Below are 24,287 nucleotides of genomic sequence, written 5' to 3'. Positions count from 1 at the left end.
ACAGCATGCTATAAAATAAATATATTAATGTCATTTTGCCATGGTCAAGGCAACACCTTTGCCTGCTTCTTAATGTGGTCTTCTCTATGTTTTAAATCAATTGATTCATGATAGGTATTATTCAAAGACAGAGCATCAGGAATGTGGTGGCACTTAACAGATTTGCCTTGCTAACAATACGCTGCAAAATAAATGGAGCCCTGACATTAAATCCCATCCCTGATCCCACCCCATCCAAGCCCTGCATTGTAGATAACCTATACATTCTCAAGATACAGTGAGAAATCGTTCTATAGTACATATTTAATTATAATTTAAAAAAGTCTAACTCAGACACATTCTCTGGCCAGTAGCAAAGTATTGACACATTACTAGAATAAAGATCTGTTATTATCCCTTCACTGTAACAAACAGAAATCAGCATCTCGGGAAGGGTCTCTGGGGGTATCATATCACAACCAATTGCACTGAATGAAAAAATATGCTAATTTCACAAATGGAGTTTGACAAGAAGTAACATTGCATTTGTCTTGGCAAAACGAAGCACAAACATAACGTTTCACAGGTACAGTTACCATGCAAATGCATGTTGAGTTTGTCATTGTTTTTAAACCCCAAATCACAATTAGCATGCAGTTCTCCTGCCCCCCCCCCCCCCCCCAAACAACTGTGATAGAGATAGTCTTGGTAATGTACCTCTTTGGTGTAACCATTGCCTGTTAGGCAAGATTATACCACCTTAGGAAAGAATACAAGCAAAACTTGATCATATGTATGTTTACACAATGTACATTTTACCATTTAAAAAACAAACCGTTACATAGATTCTCAAACACAGCTCTGTCGAAAATGAAAATTTAAGCTTAAGAAATAGTTTTAAACTACAAGGCCACCCCTTTATTTTTTATGAACAATTTAAAAAGTTCCCACCCCTAAAAATCTGCCAGTATATTTCCTCAATTATAACAGTCTTACCCACTCTCAAACACAGCTGATCATTGCTCAATGGCAACTAACAGTTCTTACATTTCTTAAATGCACAAGATAATGGACGCCGGGATAGATATAGTTTTTAAATGTGTAACACTGTGGAACAAAACAGCCTTAAATGACTAATTTATGTGTTCCATGGCATCACTGCTCAGGCAGGGGCTTCTGCTGTTCATTGATGTGGGTTCTGGCTTTTGTTGGCATCTAGCTCCGTGACCACACTTTTGTGTTCAGAATTTGAATACAACAGTGATTCACTAGACAATGTTGTATCCCTGTTACTCAAAAACATGGAGGAGCTATGTATTCTGTATTCCCTCATCCAAATGAGGCTGCAGCCTCAATGCAGCACCTTTGGCCAACACAGAACTATTTGGATGTGAAGCGGAATTTTTTTTGCATTCATTTAAGCAACTGCAACAGGAGACTTAACTTGCAGGGTCTTTATTGAAGTGTTACCATCTTCTTCAGCTTTATACAACGGAGCCCTTTGAAGAAGACAAATGAATTGACTGAATCCTTGTGGCCAACGTCCTCTGTAAGTCCTGTAGTACATTTTGACCAGACGTTTCTCCATTCCTGTCATACAACAGCTGTTTGAAAGCTTCATTTTCAATGAGGACCATCATATTTTTTAGAAAGTAGCCTTCACAATAGGCAGATAGTTCTGTGACTCCGAGAAACTACAAGAAGTGAAATTAGAGAAAGATAACCATTCTGATAAAACCTGGTCAGCAAATACAATGCTAAAAGCTGCACACAAACAAATATACAAGCCAAGCCTTTTGGATACAGATGCATATGTGTGGGGGTGGGAGTTAATCAAACAGTATTTTACACTGACAATTCTAATGACAAATTCCATGTTACAAGGCCCTTTGTTACAGGAAAAAAAATTCCAGGGCTGAAGTTTGGGGCTCTTGGAAATTGGTGGGAGTTTTACCAGAAAGTTCACTAGACCCAGGATTTCATGCTAGAAGTCATACCCTAAACCTATAGGTTTGGAGAAATCTACTAGAGACCAAGTTTAATGAACATCATCCTTAGCAAGGATGGGACACACCCCCTCCAAAACTTGGCATGCAATGTAACAGCTTCAAAAAATCTTTGGAGGAGAAATGGAGGTTTGTTGGGCATGTGGTGTGAGGCTGTCAGCAGTCCCTTTACGCTGACCATCATGCCTTTGGAGCAGGCAGGGATGACGTAATGCATGAGCAAACCTCCAATGACCCATACTAGGACATGTAGTCACAGTGGCTGAGCTGTGGGCTGGCTCCAGTGGTCATGCAAGGAGTGGACATGATATTCCGCTATAAGTCATGCGAGGTTACAGAGCAGTGCTCAGCCCATCCTCCTGCCCAGGTAAGCTCCTGCTCGGTCTGAGCTCTGAGAAGAAATGAGAACCTTTGGCTCGCTTGAGACTGGAACGACTACATCACACTGTTACCCACTACAACCTTAACATCATGTTTGGAACTAAGAATGGAAACCACTAAAAAAAGAAAATAAATACAGATTAGGGCTAGGTAGCTTTCTTCCTGAGGAAAATGAACGATTTCAACTTGATTTCAAACCGTGCAAGTTTTCATCAAATCATGAGTGAATTATTTTACACTTGGATGAGACAGTGTACGGTGTGAATCTGTATTCTTCTCTGAAGCACCATTCATCCCTGTTCATTATTTCATTATATTCACGATATTGAGGAAATAATGTGTTTTTCTTTTCTTTCTTAGACTTGCTTTGAGCCCCAAATTGCAAGCTGTGCAAGTGCTGAGTGTCTTTAGGCATACATTCAAAACTCCAGTTAATTTTGCTGGGTATGGGCATTCATGGAAAGCACAACTGCTATCCAGTGGTAACTAATCAATCACCATTATAAAGCCAATTTGCCAACTTACTCCATCTCTTTCTGGAGATAACAAACAGTGACAAAGATTTTGAGTGAAAATGAAAACCTGAAAGTGATACTAATCAAAAGACTGCCTCTTTGTAGATGTTTGCAATTGAATGGAAAACAATGGAAAGTTCATAGGATTGCTACATATGATTTTAATACTCTCAATTCAGCTTTTAAATTGTAAATGTGACCAAATGCACATTCTCTCACCTTCATACCATATACTTCACCTCTAATCCAGGGCCTCAATCTCTTGTCCCTACAGCTCCTACTACACAGCTCACCACCCTGCTAAACACTCCTCTCCTACAGCTTATGCCCCCAAAACAGACAGACAACCTTCCAAATCTGCTCAGTTCATGCTATGCTTCTGCCAATTCATTTCTTTCTCCCAACCATGATGACAAAGACTGCGCACTCTGTGCCTCAAGGCCAACCTGCTCCCCATCTAGAAAAGCAGGTCTCAGCATTGCCCGAGTACCTACAGGCGTAGCCGAGTGTGCAAAATACCAGGCACTAGAAATGGTATCTAGAACAGGAGCAAGTTACCCAAGTCCAAAGACACAGTCATCTGCTCCTGACTGACACAGTGATTCCTCGCTTCAGTGCCTGCTCACCTTATTCCCACCCTCACTGCATCTAACATGAGCTTCTTTGACACTTCAGACAGCAACATGGAAAGCCAGACAGTCAGCTGGCAAACTGCGCTTGAACTGCTTCTGAGCTCCCTTGGCTCATGAAGACCATCTGGCTTCCTCTACCACATATCATTATCTCGTATTTAGATAACAGGCAAATGAAGCTACTGTGTGTGACTGGAGCACTCTGAGCAGAATGAAATGTGCTCAAATTAACAACCTGCATATCACACAAACCTGAAGCAAAAAGATGGAGGGTCTTCTCTACTCTGCAGGCAGCATAATAGAGAGATATCTGAACTACATTTAAATGGATTAGTTCAGGTCTTGGAAACCTTCCAACTATGGCAGTATGAAGCTTAACACTGGTCATTTACTGGAAGCAGGGCAAATTAGCCCATGCAGAACTCTAGGGTGACGTGGCTTAACTAATTCCAGGACTCTATACTTCATTCTCAGCTAGCTTAGATATCCTTGCTGTGAACTCCACATGTTAATGCATACATGACCCTGGCCTTTCAAGCCTACCAAGTATACCGTTTCCACTGAACCCAGAGAGATGCAGGGATGGAAGAGTTTCAGGTTGAGGCCCTTACAGATAAATAAGGAGCCACATTTAGTCATGAACTAATCCCAACTAATCCCCCACTAACCAATCCCAGCACTGGCTGCATAGAAGTTCCTCAGACAAGTCTAAAGCTGGGCTCAAGAACGTTCTTCAGTCAGGATGAAAATAAGCGCTACATTTCACAATTTGGAGAAAAGAGGTGTGATCTTAAAACAAAATTATATGTTTTACTTACACATTACGTGTTTTACTTTTAGCAACAATAACATAAACCCCAAAGTTCCCACATGAGCTTAGAAGATAAATCAGGTATTTTTCAAGAAGATTCTAATACTGGTGATTTTTTTTCCCTATTACAATAAATGGACCTGCAGATACATTTAATCTATTATTCATTTTGGAAGTGGAACTTTATGCTGTTTCAAACACTGATTGCATGTGTCTGCACATCAAGGCTTTGCATTACCACTCTCTGAAGGAAATACCTGATGGTGGGAATAAATGTCTGATCAGCAGGGGTTTGGAGCAATCTACAGGATTATTCTGTTCAGTCAAACCTCTGTGTCACACTACAAAATTTTATCTTTCATATAGACCATGTAAGTTATGGAAAGACCATTTAAGGAATACTTAAAAAAAAAATTAATTGCAATTATTTTTGTATCATTTCCATCATGCAAGTGAAAGTCTAACTACATAGCACAAAAGAGAAGGGGACATAATCAATATGGCAAACACCTTCATCAACGACCTAAAATAGGTTTTCTAGATCTAAAAATGCCATGTCCGATGGCTTAGGTCCCCCTCATAAGCTAAGTAAATATTTGATTCCAGTGAGAGGCTGGGAATCTCTCCTCTCCAAAACATAAAATTCTTACTACCATCCTTGCAAGGTTGTGAGACATTGCACTTTGACAATATGACATTTTCATATATTGAAAAGCTGACACTAACATTGAGTATATCACCTCTATAGGCTACAGGCAGAAGGAAACAGGAAACTGTAATTGGAAAATCCCACGTGGAAGGTGAAAGACAGAGGTCTTACTCAGTTAGGTGATTCTTGCTAAATGATTCAGCAGTTTGTGTTGCTGTGATAAGGGGTAGGTCTGCCACATGGTGGTAGACACAAATAGAGTTTGAACCGGTTAGGGAAGGGGATGTGTAGCTGCCAGAGACGCTCTTATACTATGTGATCTAGAGCTGTCACTATACTAGGTACCTACTAGCCATTCAGTCTCAGTAAATGCATGACAAATCCTTGATACACGACAAACCACACCAAGTCTATCACACATCTGTCACTACTTATCATGACCCATGACCACACAGAGTATGAGGACAAACACATACATAACATGCATACATATGTGGTTATTTTTACCTTGGCATGATTATAAATATCCACGCAGTTTTCTGTATTAATGCTTTTTGCACAAATGATCTCACAGTGTCGTTGTAAAGCTTCAAGCTGGAAAAATTTAGCAGCAGAGAGAAGCTAAAAAAAAAAAAAGGAAAAATACTCAGAACTGCTGAGCAATACAGTATCAGAGCTTGCTTCTTCACTGTTTCACTATATTTTTTTCCTCAGCCCCTGCTTCAGTTTGAATGAATGTATTGACCCTTGATAAATAGTCAGAATGAGAAGGTTGCTTTGTTGGTTCAACCCCTTGCAGTCCCCTCCACATCAGACTATGGGAAGCTGTGTGTGGAGAGACCACCACTGGCCGGTCGGGTCTCCATGATGACTTTGGGAGGGGGGAAGTGCCAAAAAGAAAGTAGCATCTTGGAGAGTTTTTGGTCACTTTGCAAAAATGACTCTGCATGGAGGGATCTGCAATCACATTCCAGGAAGAAAATGTCTGGGCTCCACTGTTCCCCAAGCTCTGGCTGAAGGAAACACCTGGGTTTGATGTGGAGATGTCAGGGGAAGGGCCAGGACCAATACTACATAGGAATTCAAACCAGATGACAATAACCACCCTGTGTAGCTTAAAAATCTATGGAGGTAATAAACTTCAAACCTATCACCTCAGCAGGTTCAAGGAAATGGAGTCAGATCTCCATATGCTCCTTGCTCTAGCTTGTGAGCAGTGGTAAGGTCATGTCTAGGCCACAGGCACTAAAACACTGTCTGGCTCCACAGGACTCCTCGGGGTGGGCACACAGTGGGATACGATGCAAACGTGTGGACTGGCTTGGTACAAGGTAATGCCTCATAACACTAGCACTAGTGTGATGTATCAGTGGCTGCACTAACATGGCTCTCGTGCTGGCAGGACTCAAGCTGACCTCTCTCTTTGGCACTGCACCCACTTGGTGGGTACACTGCCTGCACTGGCACTACCTTGGGGTCTCTGCACTGCGCTCCACTGTGTGCTCTAGGCACAACCTGAAGCTTGCAGGGTGAAGGTGTGGCTTAAGCTGTGAGTTTTCCAACTGATTTCATTAGTGCCAGGATTTCCCCTATTGCCCCTTTTCTGTTCTTTACAGCTGGGGAAGAGGATTTAATTTTTTTTTCTTTTCATGGTAGGTCATCACCTCTGGCTCTGCTCTGGCTTAGAAAGCACACTGGGGTTCTTCATTACTTGACACCTTGCTCTAACCCAGACGTGTCTCTTAGGCCAAGCTGTTGATCTCTCTTTAGGCATTTATATGACCCTTATCATCATGGGCCCTGTGACAAAAAGCCATCCTGTGACTCCCAAAGAGCTCTCATGCTGCTAGGTGGAACAAAACCCTGAAACTGCCGTGACATTATTCTGCCTCTCCTGTGCAGTCTGCTCAAGCTCTGCTTTGATCCCATAAATAAATCAAAATGCTGGAAATCTGCAGTGCTGATGTGATAGCAGCCAGCTGGCCCCAATTATGAATTGCAGCAAAGATTTCTGTGGAGTATTTCTGGTGCTTCTTGTTATCATATTTGTAATAAGGCAAGTTGCTAAATGCAGTTTGGAAAGATAAAGCCAAATCCTATTCCAGCTGCCTCTGTGGCTTAAGCAGTCACGTGCTGGTTTGTAATTACTTTAAACTGTGAGGAAGCGTGGCTAGATCTATTATCAATAGATCAGTCAATCAGTCATACATTCTAGACTCACAGAAGTTTTGGGATGTTGCAAAAGTAGAGCAGACAGCTGAACTGCAGCACAAGCTTTTTAACAACCTAGGTGATTACATATGCATCTCTCTAAAGCTGTTTTACCATCTAGTTTGACAATCCTTATTTGAGAAAGGGTTAGAAATTCAGGAGCTTCTTTCAAAACTGAGTGAAAGAGAGAATCAGTGACCTGTTTCTATAAAGCTCAGAAGGTCAATGTGGGTAGGTTTAGTTAAAAATCCACAGCCTGCATTGGAGAGGGCTAATTTCAGTCCTGACTAGTTCCATCCTCTGGTTGCCAGCAGGATTGTTACAGATGTCCCTGTACCCACCAGAGCTGATTCTCTGGTCAGTCATATGCCAGAGAAGAGCTGCTGCCAATTTCTGGTTAGCCTTATTTCGGTGAAAGTCAAGCCTCGCATGAATGCCCCAGACAGTAATGTCACAGGAACAGACTAACTAGTGTGAGCAATAATAAAATATCGTGGTGCTGGTGGACTATAATCTGTACACTGGTGATTACCAGCATATAAGTAGCTCTGACTTTAGTATTTACTATCCTGTGTTCCTTTTGCCTGCCATAACTTGATTGTTGTCCACAGGAAACCTCCCTGAATGACTATCAAGAATTTGCTCAAACATGTCTTAGTTTTGTTTATTGGGAGTCATTAGGTTGGTCACTGCTGGTAATGACAGCACACAGTATTTGGAGGAGGATGACTTAACATCCGTACAGGTTATGGATGTGTGGCTACACTGAAGTCAGCTCCAATTGGCTTGGCTTGGCTTTTGCAAATTGGCCCGATAGGACTGTACTTTTTACATCCAGTGATATTCTTGAAAGGAGAAAGAAAGGGGTAAAGAATTCTCTGTATCTCAGGGTGCAGCTTAAGACTTCATTCAGAAAATCAGACAATCATGTGCTTACTTGCCACTGAATTGAACTTTGGCTCCAGTGGGATTGATCCCATGGCTAAAATTAGCTACCTGCCCCAGAATTCTCCTGAATGATGAACAAAACTGGGTGCTTTTACACCGCTGAGATAGATTTGGACATGTAAGCCTGAGCTGACAGGCCAGGAGTCACAGCATGGCAGAGAGAAGCTGAATGGCCTCCCTGGAGCAGACCACCTCACCTATTAGGCCAAGAGAGAGAGAGGATGGTATGCTATGCTGCCAGGTAACACCAGCTTTTTATTTCCCTAAAAGAGCCTCTCAAAGCATCTAGCTAGATATTTTTATTCCAGATAATTTTTTTTGTTTGATGACCATTATTTTTCTACTCTTTCTTCTGTGACAGTCAACTTCATACTGGCAGAAGTTATAATAATGGACAAACAGCAGGGCTGGAAGGAGACTGAGTATCCTCCTGTGGGACTGCAGACAGCCTGGGCACTTTGGGCACTGAGGGTGAGGTGATGCTGGGTCTTATGGGAGATCTCATGTCTTGCCCAGCAGCCAGGGTGCCCTTGTGCGAATGGTACACAGATCACTTAGCATTGCTCCCACTGCAATTAAAATAAACACCTCTTACCTCCATAATTTCATTATTTTTAATCAGGAGTGACTCTGCACCTCCATAATAAAGATACTGCATAACCAGCTGCAACGAAACAAAGGGAGTGTTTACAAAAAGCAATCCAAGGCATCAAGGGAGCAGGGGTGGTGGGGGTGGGGGTGATGTAAAAATTGCAGGGAACACCCGAGACTCTCCAACACCAGGGTTCTGGAGATAAAAGTGGCCCAAACCTCCTGATTTCAGGATTTATTTGGCTACTCTCTCGCTCTCTGCACAGTTCAATGTTTCCTTCTTGCAGGTACTCTAACTTGTCTTCTCAACCCTCAACAGCCACATTGCCCAGACTTTCTGGTGAGGTCCAGACAGCATACAGGAAGCTGATTAATTCATTCTGAATTTTCCAGGTATTTTTCAATATGATTAGTACATTTTTTCAGGAAAGAATGGCATATATAATGGTTAGTGCCTTATTCCTTCCCTGGCAACAGCACCCATACCTTCACCTAGCTGTGTGTGGGCATGCATGGATGATGAGAAAGAGTAGGGGAGGCTTTGCGCTGTAAGATGAGCCGACTAAGATTTCTCTGTAGTGAGCTTCGAAGCACGCTTAAAAGTTACTGTAGGCAGCTGGGAAATATCTGCAGCTGTAACAGCCAATACATGGAAACTGTCCAAGTGCTGACTCAAATAAAGGGAAGCATATACATGCATATGCTACATATGCAGAAAGAAGGCTCTATATTTTCATGAAAGAAATGTGATTAAACGATATTGCTAAAGACAGGAATGGGCTATGTCTCCTCCAAGCCTGTCCATTAAATACAGAAAGAGCCTATAGGATAAAAAGGTATCAAGTACTTTACACTGAAATGTCCCATGTCTGCACACCCCATGTAAGTGAAATGTATGCTATTATATCTTGCTGGGCACATCACATGTTTGCAATCAATAGCACTGTGCAGTTTAGTGTTTAAAGGGAGATGAAGCCTTTGTTCATGAAACGACTATTCTGAGCAATGTTTATCAAATACAAATGTATTAATTTGGGCAGGGTATATGCAATGTTCTTACTAAATGTTCCATTCAAATTCAATATGAGAACTGACTTTACCTGAAAGATGGGGTACTTCACATAGTTGATCTCAATACAAGTACTATCAGCTGCAGGCTTGCTAGATAGCAATGCTTTAAACCTAAATAGAAATGAGCAAAATTGAAATACCAGCCTGGTTATCTCTGTGAAAAAGTACAGCAAAGTGGAAGGACAGCATCAGCTCTTTCAAAAACAGTACACTAAAATGAATGGATTTGTCACTGAACGACATCAAGATTTAGACACTGACATAAAATAAAGTTCAAATTGAAAGGAAGAAGCCCCTCTTTTAGGAAATTTCAATTCAAAACTTTGGAAAAATACATCTGATATCACAACAGAAAAAAATCTGTCCAGGAAATTCAGATGCTGTAATGTTGTAGGGCATATTATAAAACCAGAATCTTAATGTTTTTTTGCTTGAAGAAAACACAGTCTTATAGGAAGACTTGCAACATTCAAAAACAGTGCACTGTCTCTTTCAAAGAAGATCAATTTGGGCCTATTTGCCTCATACTGCTTTAAAAAAATGGTTTGGAACAAAATATTTAAAAACCTACACTAAGATTTATTAATGCTTTTATGCAGACTCAATACAATTGTGTAGGTACAGGCAGAAGAGAAAACTGGATAGGTTGCTGTTCTCTGATTATCAAAACCTGAAATTCAAACTTGACTTTCAAGATAAAAACACAGCGGAGTTCTTTTAAGTTAATAACTGCTGATTTATGTGAGATTTATATAAATATGTAGCGATCTATGTCTCAAAGCTAGGTATTCCCATTTGATCAGAAGGTGAAAATGGGAAATACACTGTCAAAAACATCTGCCTTTGTATTTCCTCTTTTTGATAATTCATCTGACCTTCTAGAGGTAATGCAAAGCTTAGCTTATCTATCAAGACCAGCACTTGCTGGATGGTAACTTTTTCCATACAGGAACTGCACTTTGTTAATTAAAATATGGATAACAATTGGTTTGTTTTTACTACTGTCAAACTCTACTATGAACACAATTTAATCAGTTTAAAGCTGGAGTTTGGAATGTGCTTGTATGTTTACCAATATGCTCTAAAGCAAAATAGGCACTTCTTAGGCTGAAGGCAGGGTCAAATATTGAAGTTGCTTTATGCAATCTTTTTACTTTGTACAGTGATGGGTTGGCAGCATCTCTATCATTGATTCCCACATTTCTCAGACTATGCTAATTCAATGGCTTGCCCTTGCCACATCTTGAAATAAGCCCTTACGTAGGGCTGGCTAAACTTGTTTAAAAGCACATCCTGAATGATAAAGCTGTGTACAGACTAGATTTGTGAGCAGTGAAGGAAAGGATTTTTCTTTAAGGCTGGGCTGAGCTGGGTGACCTGGATTCTAGCCTTCTGAGCACAGGGAACAGACCACAGGTACTGCCTTTGGATACAGCGTGCCATGCTTTGTAGATGCTTAATTTTATTTTTTAAAGTGTAAAATGCTGTCAATGAATTGTGTGATAGTAACTTGTTTATCCTGGAGATAGCCTATACTGATGCAAGGCAGGATTTAGTGGCTCACAAGATAAATAATTGTTAAGAATCAATGACTCCTTTACAATTAAGGGCCGGATGCAGCAATGAGCTCCATGCAAGCGTGCCTTGGTGAAATGAAGTCATACGCATGGCCATAAGCACAGAACATTTACAAGGTGGGAGCCCAGTGACAGGAGTGCTAAAACGTCCTGCAAATCAAGCAGAAACAAGCTGTTGACATTTTCTGGTTAGGAGAAACTTGAAGATTGAATCTGTTAGCACCATTAGTCCTCAAAGAATTGAGGCAACAAAATGGCAAAAAAAACACCAAAATACAAAATCAAATTCTATTTTTGTTAAAAACAGAAATGTTTCTATATTTTACCTTGGTGACGCGGTAAATAGCAACACTCTATGTGCATAAAATGGTCTTCCTTCCACCAGAAATGTAACATCTGACATCTCTTTGTTGTTAAGAAAATGCGGATCTAGAATCACAAAATGAAAAATAAAAATCAAACAAATAACTTTGGTTTGGAAGAGGTCATGAACGTACAGAATATTTTCCTGTTCTGACCAAAAAAAAAATACAATAGTGTAAAAGGATATTGTTTTTAATGAGTAAAGCCCAAAAAGTTATTTTAGACAGTCTGAGACAGAAGATACACAGACAGCCAAATGCAATTCAGACAAAGGAAATACAAAGCTTTGAAATCCACGTTGACCTTTTGCTACGAGGACAGCCATCCCTCCCGTATAGCTCAGATCCGGTGGAGAGCTGGCACTGCCTCCTAGCTCTGTTACCCAAAGATAACTGCATCTAAATGGACACACGAGGGCCCTATTCTCATGGACTTTATTTCACCCAATTACGCCATGCAGGGAAGACTTTGTTTGAAAGAGAAAAGGGGCCAGGAGACTCACTCACATCTTCTCTAGATCACATTAAAACAACTCAGGCTCTGTCAGCATGGCTGGGAGGGCTCTGCCTTTGTGGTGAGAGAAGATCTCCCGACCTGTAAGTGCCAGCCATAGCCAGGCATGGTGGTTTCAGACACGGACAGATGTTTGGCTTTAGGCCCTGGGCTCAGATCCCAGCCTAATTAGCAACACAGACAAATCTTTGCAGAGTTATGGCCCCGTTCTAATGCACCTGATGATCCATCAGTGGGAGTTGTGGGTCAGGTGAAGTTCAGAGCCCTTCATTTTTCTAGTTCTGCCATTCAAATTCACATTTTCTCTGACTTGTGCCCTCCCAAAGCACCCAGTCTGCAGTGCAGAGTTCCCATTGCTCTCTGTAAAGAACCAAAGAATAACTTTAGGTCATGGCCTATAATGCACCTGATGCTTACCTAAGCGAGAAGTCTGTTTGCGCTTAATTTCAACAAGCTTTGGAATAGGGTAGGGTCCATAGCAATGAGTGAAAATGACAGACAGCTGCTGACTTATCACTTCATTCTAAACAAAAGAAACCAAATATACACAATATAAGGTTGAGTATTCAAAGGGACACGTTACAGCGTTCTCAAGAGTTGCCTATTTTGAAGCTGAAAAATGTCATCATTGAAGCTTTATTAAAAATCAGCACTTAGAATTATCAGTATTGGGTTATAAACTACAATTCTTATTTACTAGTTTGTTATGTCCCCTGTAGGAATTGACTGAAATGAAAAGTCCTCTTCTTGGATTGAAGTCTTCTTCCCGTGCTAAACTCCACAGCCCCTGAGCCCTCCAGTAAATGAAGCTCCTTTACAATAGCAATTTCATTTCACTTGCAAACTTACTTTACTGTAAAAGGACATTTTGTTGCTTTTTAAAAAATGATCATTGGTCACATTTTAGGAAACCAGGGCTACAAAACAGATATAGCTGCACTGCCTGCATATATTTCTAACCAGAATACTCTCACAAACAGTCCCCACTTTATACAGTGACACGAGGCCTCACAGCTTCTCACAGATTCTCTTCATATAATCCCAAGTATTTCATTAATGTGATCTTACATCCTTGGCACTGGCCTTGGCACTACTTTTCTGAGGAAGCCACCAGAATCTCACCAAATCTGGGGCTGCTCCCTGGCCCTACCCATTTCTACCCAGACTCTGGGGGCAAGGCATTCGCAGGACATTTTCCTAAGTGCCTGAGCAACTTAAGTATTTGTAAGCCTGAACTGCAATGATAGTGAAAGGGATTTAGCACTTAACTACCTAAGTCACATCTAAAAGCAGGATTTAAAAGCTTTTGCAAATTTTATCCCACCCTTTGCTGGTAACTGGAGCAGGTCTACTGAAGTCAAGGGTGCCATAAGGCTAATTCATGAGAACAAGCATCTTGCCTTTTAACTACTCTGTTGGTTGGCAATTCCTTTCGATGCTAGGGAACTGTGAAAAGATAAGGCACTTGGATATGAGGGGGACCAGGGCCAGGGAAATAAGCAGGTAAGGGAGAAAAATAAACTTCATATGAAAAATCAAAAAGTTTAGATGTTCAGCTAAAAATATCTCCAGGCTTATGAAGCAGAAATTGAAGCTTTCCTTTATCTGAGCACATTTCAACTCAGCTCTAAAAGTAGAGATCCCTTAAATCCCCCCAAAAATGGGGAGGAGTGGCAGAGATGCTGTAATGACTCATGTATGGCATCTAATTAGATGGGGTGGGAAAAGGGTAGAGCTGTGCCCTCATATGCAGCGAGTGCTGATGTCAATGGAAATTACACACGCTCACCTCCAGGCAGAAGTTGGCTCCTCTCACTACGTCAGACATAATACTAAGAGAAACCTGCTAGCACTGCTCCAATTTACTGCTGAGTAATACCCAATGAGCCGACACACTGGTGTCCCCGAGCGGGGAGCCAGGGTACCAGCCCCTCAGACAGGGGCCTGCCACTGCCACTCCGCTTAAAGACAAGGAGGACATTCTGCATGGGCAGCATCTTTTTGTTTAGTGTTTTTCATACGGAGCTTCTCAAAACACAGAGAGAGTGAATCATTAGGCTAAGTGAAAAGGAAGATTTAAGGCCAGATTTAAAGAAGGAAGTGACTCAGTTGCTCAGAGGGCTGAAAAAAGAGCTCTAGACAGACAGGGCAAAGAGAGCAACTGCTCTCTGCTCAAAGGGTTGTGCTGAAGAGAGGCGGCTGACTGAGTCAGCCCGGGAGGAGTGTGCTGGAGGGATACTGATTACTGGCAGGGCAGCTCTGAGCTGCGTTCAGCCATTGCCAAGAAGCCAGTAAATACAACAGAGGATGGGAATAAAACTGCAGATCAGGGCGGAGGGAAGGTTGCAGAGAGGAGACATAAACGGAAGAGCAATACTCGCCTTAAACCAGGGAATAAAAGGAGTTACTGTACTAAAGAAGATAGTTGCTGGCACCTCTCTCTGCCTCTCTAGTCTGTTGCGTGCACAGGTCCTGCCTATGCCACCGTGGTTTTAATGGGCTTGTGAACTCATTAGTCCTAGCCAAAGCCACCTTTTCAAAAACACACATACATAACAATAAAGATAAAGCACCCCCTCCTTCCAGTGATGCCCATGTGAACATCCTGATGGGAAATCTGGACATATCCCTCTCCATACCCCTGTAGGAGACCGGGGGTCTCACCCATGTAGCAGACGGGGGTAGCAGCCAAGGCACTGCACACTGTGACGTCCAGATGTACTGAGGCCAGGGGAAAAAAGGCCAATCCCAGTTACATGGGTGGGCAAAGAGGATCCCTGTTTGTAACTCAGACCAGCACAATGAACTGGTTACACGCGCAGACAGTCCCACATGAGCCTGCCAACATCGGTGAGGCACTGCTAGCTCCTGGGATAATTAATGGGGCATGAGCCCTGCAGTGTATGGATGGAAGCCCATTATAAAGCCACCTTGCCACTGACTGTCCACAAACCTGTTGAAAACTCTGGTGTAAATGAAATTTTAATTACCTCAAAATGTGAAACATTCAGTGTGAGATACTTAAAAAAACCTCTAAGGTATAGAATAGAGATGGGACAAAGGAAAAAAATACAAAAAAGGAAAGACCTTACTGTTGGTCAAAGAAGCAGAACCATCAAACGAACAGTGACTTTATCCATCACAGAGCCTCAGAGCTCAAACACAGGACATTACTTGTTTGGCAGAGAGGAGGCTGGAGGCCTTTGGCTTACATCGATAAAACTGAATACTCATTATACATGCCTTTGGAAAGCCAAAATCTGCTAAGCTAGAAAGCTAACAGGAGGATAAGTATGTGCTCATTTAGAGTCATAGCTAGCAAACAACAGCAAGGTTTCTACCAAAGACATGGAGAGGGGAGTGGTGAGATATTACCACAGAGCAACTTAACTTCCCACACAAACACACACAGAGCCAAGTCTTTAAGGGCTGTGGCCCTGAATCTGCTCCCTGAAGTCTGCTGCTTTTACCAATAAACCAGGCAGGAAGCAGCAGCAAAGAAGAGAGATGAAAGGGAGTCATTGTCAAAGGTACAAGTCTGTGACTGGATTGCTGGGGAAAAAAATTGCTTTTTCAGAATCCAACTCCTGCTCTTGGAGCAGGTTGAGCTGGGCTACCTGTCAAGCAGCTGGGAAGAAATTACAGGAGTCCATGAAGAGAATCTGGTGCATCAAAGTTGCTATAATGGAGAAAATGTATCTACCCTATTCAGTCTTCCCTTTTGCACAGTGTCCTCACCAGAAAGCTGAGAGACCACCTTGGTTACCAAGTCCATCCTACTGAGGCACTGAGCGGGGCAACTCTTCCCTATTTCTCCTATCATCCTACCAGCTGATTGTAAAAGAACAGCTGTAAAAGCTTTCAGCAGTAGTTGTGGGTGGTGATATTAACACTGGAGGGGCAAACCGAAGTTTGTTTTTTTGCTGCAGTTTGATGTTGGAAAACATTTTGCCAGGATGTGTGATGCTGAGATCTGGACTGAGGCCAGCTTCCTTTCAGACATGGGTGTTCATTCTCAGTCAAAGAGAGCTGATGTGCATCTTCTGTTGTAGGAGGGAGAATATAGCTTGGCATTGGATATTATAAAGCTATTTACCTTTCTATGGGGTAATTACAGATAGGCAAGAGGGAGCAGGGAACAACAGTGAATCTTCTTAGGGAGATGGTGCTTCCAGCAAAGAGCTTGTTTGTGAGCAAGCAACTTTGCTTTGTAGATACAGGCAGTCTCCTGACTTAAAAGCATTCTTCAGAAGAGACCTAAAGGAATCCCCCATACTTGGTGAGTGCACTTGAACTGTGAGGGGAATTCATGAATTCTTTTGAAGCAAAGCTGAAGGTTTTCAAGTTGCCTCAGCAGAGACGTCTAGTAGATTGATTTGAGAAGAGATGAAGAACCAGATGGGGGGGCATTCATTTTTTCCTGAATGCCCTTCTGATGAAGGTCTGCAGCAGAACACAGAAGAGGCTCCTCCAGACTTTGGCTCATACTCTGGAAAAGCTTGCTCCATTTTAGCTTACCCGATTCAAACCATTCTAGCCATTCTGTGGCACAGTCCTGTGATGCACTGGACACAGTGGGAAACACCGAGCCAGTTTTCTCCAGTACCTAATAAAGGTATGTGTCATCTTGGACACCTATGCTCCAAATTCTTAAGGGGAATTAAGGATTAAGCAGTTTGGCTGCTGTTTTGCTCTTCTCTGACTTTCCAGTCTTCTAAGATCTTGGCCACACTTGCTTCTGCTGCCTCCTCTTCATAGGCTCCCCCATTCCCACACTGCTTCTCCCTGGACTGCTCGAAACCCAGTGCTTTGGCCTCCTGACTGGCCTAGAGCCATCCCGCTGCCTCTCTGCACTCCTTGAAACCCAGTGATTTGGCCTCCTGACCAGCCTACAGCCATCCTGCTACCTCCACACATTTGCCCTCAACTATGGTAACAATTTAGGTTTCTTTTCTTTGCCTTTGAAACTCCACACAATACTTTTTCTCTTGCACTTATGTCACCCTCCCCAGTTCAACTCCATTAATGCCAATTTAACCAGTCCCTTTGTTTCTGTTTCACACAGCTTAAGTGTGCCAGGCCCTCAAATTCCTCTACCACAAAGCCCCAAAATCAGCAACTCACAGCATTAAACAGAAAAATAACATGTTAAGTTAACCATTCTTCTGGGCTCCATGTCTGCCTGTTACTACACATATCCACCCTGTGCAGAGACACCAGCAGGGGTGCTGGCAGAGGTATCTTTTCTTCCCCCAGTCCTGCAGATGCTGGGAGATGACCTAGCTCTCCGTTAAATATAGAGCAGCAGAAGAGCTGTTCTCAATCACATACTCTGCACATGATCCCCAGTGGCTGTTCCAGCAGTGGCAGATTCTCAGGATACCCAACTCTGTTGAGGACTGGTCCACAAACTTCCTTCCATGACATGCAGAGATGCCCTTGAATTTTTCCTCTATTTATGCTCCCCTCTTCCCAGGAAGAGCCAACGAAGTTAAGTAATAGAGAGGGCTTTTCGCAGACTGCCCTGGCTTGAGCCCCCGAACTCTGCTAGGAGACTTTCCCTGCCATCTCTCTGAATCTTTTTCATCCTTCCCTAGGTGTTTTTGCTATGGTCCTCTAGCATAACTCACTTTTGCCAGCTGCATCAAAACTGTTTAAATGCCACTTTAGAGGATCGCTCCTAGATGATTAAGCAGCATACCCATAATTAATATTAGTCAACAGTTGTAAAGGTAGGGAAGCCCCAGAGGTTGGAGATACAGTTAGAGGCATTGAACTGCATAACAAAATAGGTTTTGTTAGTGCTGGGCTCAAGTCCTTCCACTGGAAATACAAACGGAATGGAATTAATCACAGGTAAGGCACAAATGGACCCTTCAGTTAGTTTCTGGGAAAGCTGCCAAGCTTTCCTTTCAAAAGGCTCTTTATACCACAGCTGTGCATTGTATGTAAAAAGCTCAGATCCCCGGGCACAGTCTAATCCCTGGGTGAGAGCCCAGAAAAGGGCAGGTGTCACATCCATGGCATTTATTTATTGTAAATGAAGAAACGGCTTCTGCCTGTGGCAGGGAAACATTTTAGAAGGCAGATAGAGGGTAGAAAAAATCAAACCTGTGTTAGTCTGAAGCGGAATCTGTGTTACAAAAACACAATGCAGGGTTAATAGCCTGTTATTAACATGCCACTTGGTACCTGGCGTTCCCATCTCACATGGAGAATGCATGACGTACATGTGTGGATAACTTGCCTCCTGGTTACTCTGAACTGTTTAGACACAGAAGTACTACAAATGACAACAGACAATGTTACAGATCACTACAATTACTTGAGTGCAGTGAAACCTGCTTTAAGAAATCACTCAAAGTTCCAGCCAAAAGATCAATCACCTACTACAGGATGGGCATTAGCTGACACTCAGACAGATGGTATTAGCCATTCCATGGAATCTGTAAGCAGGCACTTTAGGACCGTGGATGTCTTCAGGGTTATTTTTAGTGCAGGTTTTGCTGTGTCTGCCTCCTCTATGGAAAGCCCATATTTTTTTTCATTTAAAGTATTTCAGTCATTGGCCAAAATATTCCATTTTCAAGTGTTCATTTTTTCAAGAAAAGTAAAATATTATAGGGAGAGCAAATATTCTAATGAAACTTGTCATTATATTAAAACCTCAATTCTCTGTTGAAAAGCAGTTTAACAAGAAAGTAAAATTTCACCCAGGCATAGAGTGTTTCCTGATCTGTTTGCAGGCAAGAGAAAAAACATACAACACTCTACTAAGAGAAGGCTTTACCCTAGGAGCTCAGGAAGACCCAGCGCCTGCCCATAAGCCATACTGGATTCACATCTCCCCTCTAACCTAACCCCTTCCTGTAGAACAGGATAGTCTGACTTCATAGAGGAAAACAGAGCTTCATTCAAACCCATCTTAACAAATATTCATTTCAGCCCATCATGATGCAAAGGACAAAAAGAGGAATTTTCCAGCTCCTTCGTCCTCCAACATAATTTCCTGGGTAATTTGTGGCCTAGGGGGAAAACTGATGCTTGCCAACCCCCATGTCTGGAATTTGTAGAACGGAAGTATGAATTGTGTCTGTTGACATACTCTGAGGAACCTCTTCAGACATTTGCTTTAGAGGAATTAAATCCAGAAAGACCATATCAATAAATAAACAGGACACCCATCACAAGCTTCAGCCTCTGAATATTTTTCTGCAACAGAGCAGGCAGGTGTTTCAGGCTGTCCTCTTGCTTTTTGCTTCTTGGAGACATGTGAAAATTGTTTTTTCAATAGTTAATTTTCTGTGACAGAGGCTATATATTGCTATTTCTGAAAGGATATATTTTAAAACATGATTTTCTTTACTTTCTAAGAAATTTTGGATTTCAGGCGGCTAAAACACTGTTGAAACAGTACTTTAGCTCTTAAATTATACAGGCCAGGTTTCTGAAGATACCTACATGCCTGAATTCTTCTAGAATTTGTAAAACTGCTTATTGTTTTGAATTGTTATTTGTTCTAAATAGCTGTCAACATTGGACTGATGGCTATTATTCAAACAGGTCCAAACAGTTCAACTTTTCAAAAGAGTCCATGCGCTCCTGCAGATTTCTTCAGCTGCTTTTAGATGCATTTGTAGAGTTTGTGAAACTCTGCAGGAATTCTGAGGAAACATCTTTGCAAAGTAGTTTCCTGCATCTTTCAACAATCTGTACTGTACAGTATAATCAACACCTCATTAATGGGCTAAATCTTAAAATAAACTACCAATGGGAAGGGTGAAGAGAAAGCTGCAGAACACTGCTGAGTAGGGGGGGATGAAGGACCTCCCAAAGCTTTTCAAATTGCTAGTATATTATACTAGCAGGAATACTCATAGTCTGGAGCCAATGTTTCCCAGTGCAAAGAACCTCCAACATTGCGTCCAGTGGAGCTTCAGGACAACACGTTAAGCACATGCACTTAGGCACACCTGGACTAACACATGCCCTTCAGCAATATATTCCCACAAAGGATCCAAAGTAATGGCAAATAGTAGTTCCATGTCAATACAATGGGGCGAAAGGGAAAAAGTTGTGAGAGATATTACTGGGAGTTAAAAGGTTTTTTTTCTCCAAAAACTAGGCCAAAACCAGTTATGTTCTAAATTGCTGCATGCAGAAAAAGCAGTGGATGAAACTGGCTCATAACAGCACTGCCGGCAATAGTGCTGGCTGGTCTCCATGGAAATGGGTGATCTTACTGAGCTCACACTGAGGTCCAGAGTGGAAATCTAAATCCAGCCTCCTCCAAAGGCCAGAGCAGCTTAACATCTAGGGTTGTGGTTTTGAGTCTTTCTCTTTTCAGCTTGTGGAAATGTCAAGGTCAGACTGGGACAGCTCCAAGATTTCTGTAAACAGGGAACAAAGATGCATCACTCACATTCAGCATGTTATTTTTCAAGATAACCTCTTTGCAAAAATGGAAGAGCACATATGTGTCTATATGAGCTCATGACAGCCACGGCTCCCTCCAGCCAGAGCTGCCGCTGTCCTCCCAGCCTGCAGCACGGTGGCCTGCCAGCATGGTCTGTACAGGTGTACCGGAGCTCTGACATTCCAAGCCAGTAGATCTGGGTGCAGCCTCCTCACCACTCTTTTTAAATTCTGTATTTGGGGGGCCAAACTGAGAGCTATGGCCAGACCTCAAGAACAACCCCTCTTCAGGCAACTACGGTACTCTGACATGAGGCCGGATGGAAATTCAGGTCAAAGCCAAACGCATGCAGCAAATGTCAATCTCAGCTGGAGGCAAATGAGAATTTCCAGTGAGAATTCTGTGGGTTTTCTTTAGGCCATGAAGTGCTCAATGCAGATACTGATAGGCAGAAGTTTGGTTGCATTGTTCTGTCCTTCTCCTGTAACAAGATCACCAGGGTCATCTTCGCTTTGAGGGACTCAACTCTGCTCTCTGCTCTATGAAGCATCTGAAGTTTAGCTCCGGGCTACTCGCTCCAGAAGCGTCTCTCCGACTTTTGTCTCATGCAGCCCTGTCCAAACCACTTTTAGCAGGCTATGCTTGCAAGTGTGTCTGCTTCAGAGATTCAATCTGCCTCGAAACAGCAGTGACTTTCCTCCTCATCTGGTGACCCAAATCCTTCAGTGAGCCACAACAACTTCATTGACAGTTTTAGTGTCAGGGCTTTGCTGGTTTGAACTTTGCTTGCTCTTAGGAAGGTGCCTTAAACTGAGCTCTCCACGTCCTGTCTACTGATACTACTTTCTCCAGAATATGTTGTTTCTGGTCTTCAGTTTGGTAATGACTCAGGCTTACTGCATGACAGCAGTAACCCCAGGGGGAGCAAGTGCAGAGTGATCTGTCTGTTCGGATAGCTCTGCCTCAGCAGCACAGAAATACTGTCATTTCTCAGCTCTTGATCCAATTCAGAATGGTGCAGTTGATTAAGATATTTAAAGGCATGAAGGGCAATGAAAGCGCTCAGTCCCACCGGAAGCCAACAGGAGCCAGGAACTTAACCCTTATTTGTGCCTTTCGAACTCTTCCCTCAGGGTTTTAGTGCAGCAATGAACAACCAATATGCAATTTATTAACTGTGCTTCCCCACTTTATTTCATAGCTTTAAGAAAAGCAATAATATTAGGGACTTCAGCTTAAGCACATATGCACCTGTCTTGCCTGATTTGCCAATTTTCCACCCTATGTTCCAGCACTGGGACTTCTGAAAGTTTTTCTTCTCTTTCTGCTGTCACCATTCTGGCACGTGAAGGGGAGCAGAGTGCCATTCTGCCAGAGGCTGACACAGAGCTGCCAAGGGAATTCTGACACCTGGACCCTGAAATCCTCAAGGTACAGGCATTTTAAAAAACATCTGTACGATAAGAGGAAGCGTACTTCTTTTATTTGGGGTAGTTCTTGTAGCTATTTGTATTTTATCTACAACTTTTTCATTTGTGTGGTGCCTGGCCTTTTTGCATGGCCTGGGAACCTGCGAGAACATTTCTTCAGACAGTGCAAAGCAGAAGGTGAAGGCAGAAGGCCTGCGCTCTTTCCAAAGACCTATTCTATGTTGTTATGCAATTTTTGGAGAGTCTCTCTAGCCAAATTACTCAAATTACAATTTTTTCTCTGCCTTATCTAGGTTGTCACAGTCTCTGAAGCTGAGACTGTTAGAGGTAGAGAACACCTGCATTACCCTATGAGGTGATGGAAAGCTGCCTGTTTGCTTACCTCAGTTTCCCTGTATAAGGGAGGCTAAGATCTTCCCTGTCTCAACTCATTAATGTTTGTAAATTGTTTTGAGACTATGGGATATTTGGAACTATTTACAGAAATGGAAAATGCCATTTCTATTAGGTACAAGTTGCCATGCAATTAAAATACACTGAGCATCACAATATGTAGCAAATGGGACATCTTGTTTTATATCAACCAAGAAATGCTAAGTGACTCTGTGCTTCCTAGTTGCTTATTTTATGCTTTGTGCCCTGATCGACTCATTAAGGAAATGTACTGGGCCAGACTGTGATGTTTAGCACGAGTCGTAATCTCTCCTGAAGTTCCCAGCCCACAGGGAAAAGGATGCCCATTTGGACAAATCAAACTTCTCTCCCCACAGCTTTATAAAACGCAGAGCTCTATAATTTGCTGTGCAAAGAGAGGGATCTGAACCACAGCTACAGCCCTTCTGCACTTCTTGAAGGAGATTTCCATTCTGTGGGTATATATAAAGCACAGTCTCTGCTCTCAGCCCTTCCAGAGAAGTGGAACAGAATATCCTTTGAATCTCAGCTTTCCTCAGCTGCCTTCTATGGCAGTGACCAGGGAGAAATTTTATTGTCTCTTTCTCCTGCAAATGATTTTATTTTGATTCCTGCCAAAGGGCTGGATAGAGTCTGTCCTCATTTCTGTCTGGGAGAGCTTTGTGAGAGGTCACTTGGACAAGACCGTGGCAATAATTCATGCCATTTGCAGACAATTTTTAAACCCTTACAGTGTCCCAGAATGATTCATGATTTTTCTAAGAATATGAAATTGTGTGTGTGTGTGTGTGTGAATATGCATGTGCATGAAGAGTGAAAACAGGCAGTTCCCCTAGGCCCAGAGGCAGGAACAAAGACCAACACAGATTTTGTCTTTATCTTATTGGGTTTGTTGTGCTATTTTATTTTTTCTTCCCTCCACATTTTAGCTTTTAAGTGAATCCAAAGCAAAAGGATGCACAGTCTTATTTGCTACCATATTGCCTACACGAGACACTGGAAGACCTAGTCGAACATCTCCCAGAGGTATAATCCTACATAAATAACTTATTTTAAAGCTGAACATTTATAAACCCATTGGTTTTGGCTTCAGCCACCCAGGAGAACAGCAGTTCCAACTATCTTCATCCTAGACTACCAGGTCTAAATCTAATCTCCATGAAGTTTTCAATATCATTAGTTTGATATCAGCTTTCATACCAAACAGCACCTTGCTGCTACTTGCTGGATGAACATGCATTAACCCAAGCAAATTCAGAGGGATGAGTCTACAAATCCTAGGATTTGGAATGACTTCATAAAAGTTATCTCTAAAAATTCTCCATAAATACCTATCCATTACAAACTAATCCCAAAGCAAAAGTTCATGGGAACAAAACTCAGAACAATTGCTGGAACAAACGTTCAACATTTGCTCAGGACTTTGAGTCCTGCTTCTTTTGGAGCAAGATACAGGAAATATATCTGTGTAAGTTTTCACTAGCTATGCTAAGCCTGGAACCTTTCAGCATTGAGTGCCTACACCAGAAACTCTGTCCTTTTCAGATTATTTGGGTTATTGCTGCAGGTACTAAAAAGTATTTGCTCCTTGCTGCTGTGTGTTGAATTGGATGAAAAATGGTACTTACTTCCCAGTTAAAGAAAGAGAAGACCTTATCGACACGTACTATAGGGCATAAGAAAAAGAACAACAATCAAACCCTTTTTACACTTTTCATTACTAAAATAATTTTCTGATATCAGAAAACAGTAAACTTGACTGGGCTTGGGACAGTAAACT

The 24,287-nt window shown here is 42.1% G+C and overlaps 1 protein-coding gene across 13 annotated transcripts in view; it reads right to left on the bottom strand.

Annotated features, from left to right (window-relative positions):
• Window positions 1-1,418: 1,418 nt before the first annotated feature.
• ABTB3 (ankyrin repeat and BTB domain containing 3) overlaps window positions 1,419-24,287 on the bottom strand; it is a 194,100-nt gene continuing 171,231 nt past the window's right edge. For 4 of the 13 annotated variants that reach the window (XM_067308845.1, XM_067308859.1, XM_067308935.1 and 1 more), the window contains 6 exons: window positions 12,665-12,770; window positions 11,698-11,800; window positions 9,824-9,905; window positions 8,728-8,796; window positions 5,481-5,594; window positions 1,419-1,673 (listed from right to left, as the gene is read on the bottom strand). In XM_067308845.1, the coding sequence (XP_067164946.1) occupies window positions 1,464-1,673; window positions 5,481-5,594; window positions 8,728-8,796; window positions 9,824-9,905; window positions 11,698-11,800; window positions 12,665-12,770 (684 nt within the window). In that variant the 3' untranslated portion in view covers window positions 1,419-1,463. Of the gene's footprint in view, window positions 1,674-5,480; window positions 5,595-8,286; window positions 8,298-8,727; window positions 8,797-9,823; window positions 9,906-11,697; window positions 11,801-12,664; window positions 12,771-24,287 lie in introns of those variants that run through there. The other 9 variants (XM_067308852.1, XM_067308876.1, XM_067308885.1 and 6 more) reach the window with 9 other exon arrangements.

Source organism: Apteryx mantelli, chromosome 1, assembly GCF_036417845.1.
Source record: "Apteryx mantelli isolate bAptMan1 chromosome 1, bAptMan1.hap1, whole genome shotgun sequence".
NCBI lineage: Eukaryota > Metazoa > Chordata > Aves > Apterygiformes > Apterygidae > Apteryx > Apteryx mantelli.
The sequence above is the reverse complement of the archived record's forward strand: the minus strand, read 5'-3'. Positions and strand labels throughout refer to the sequence as shown.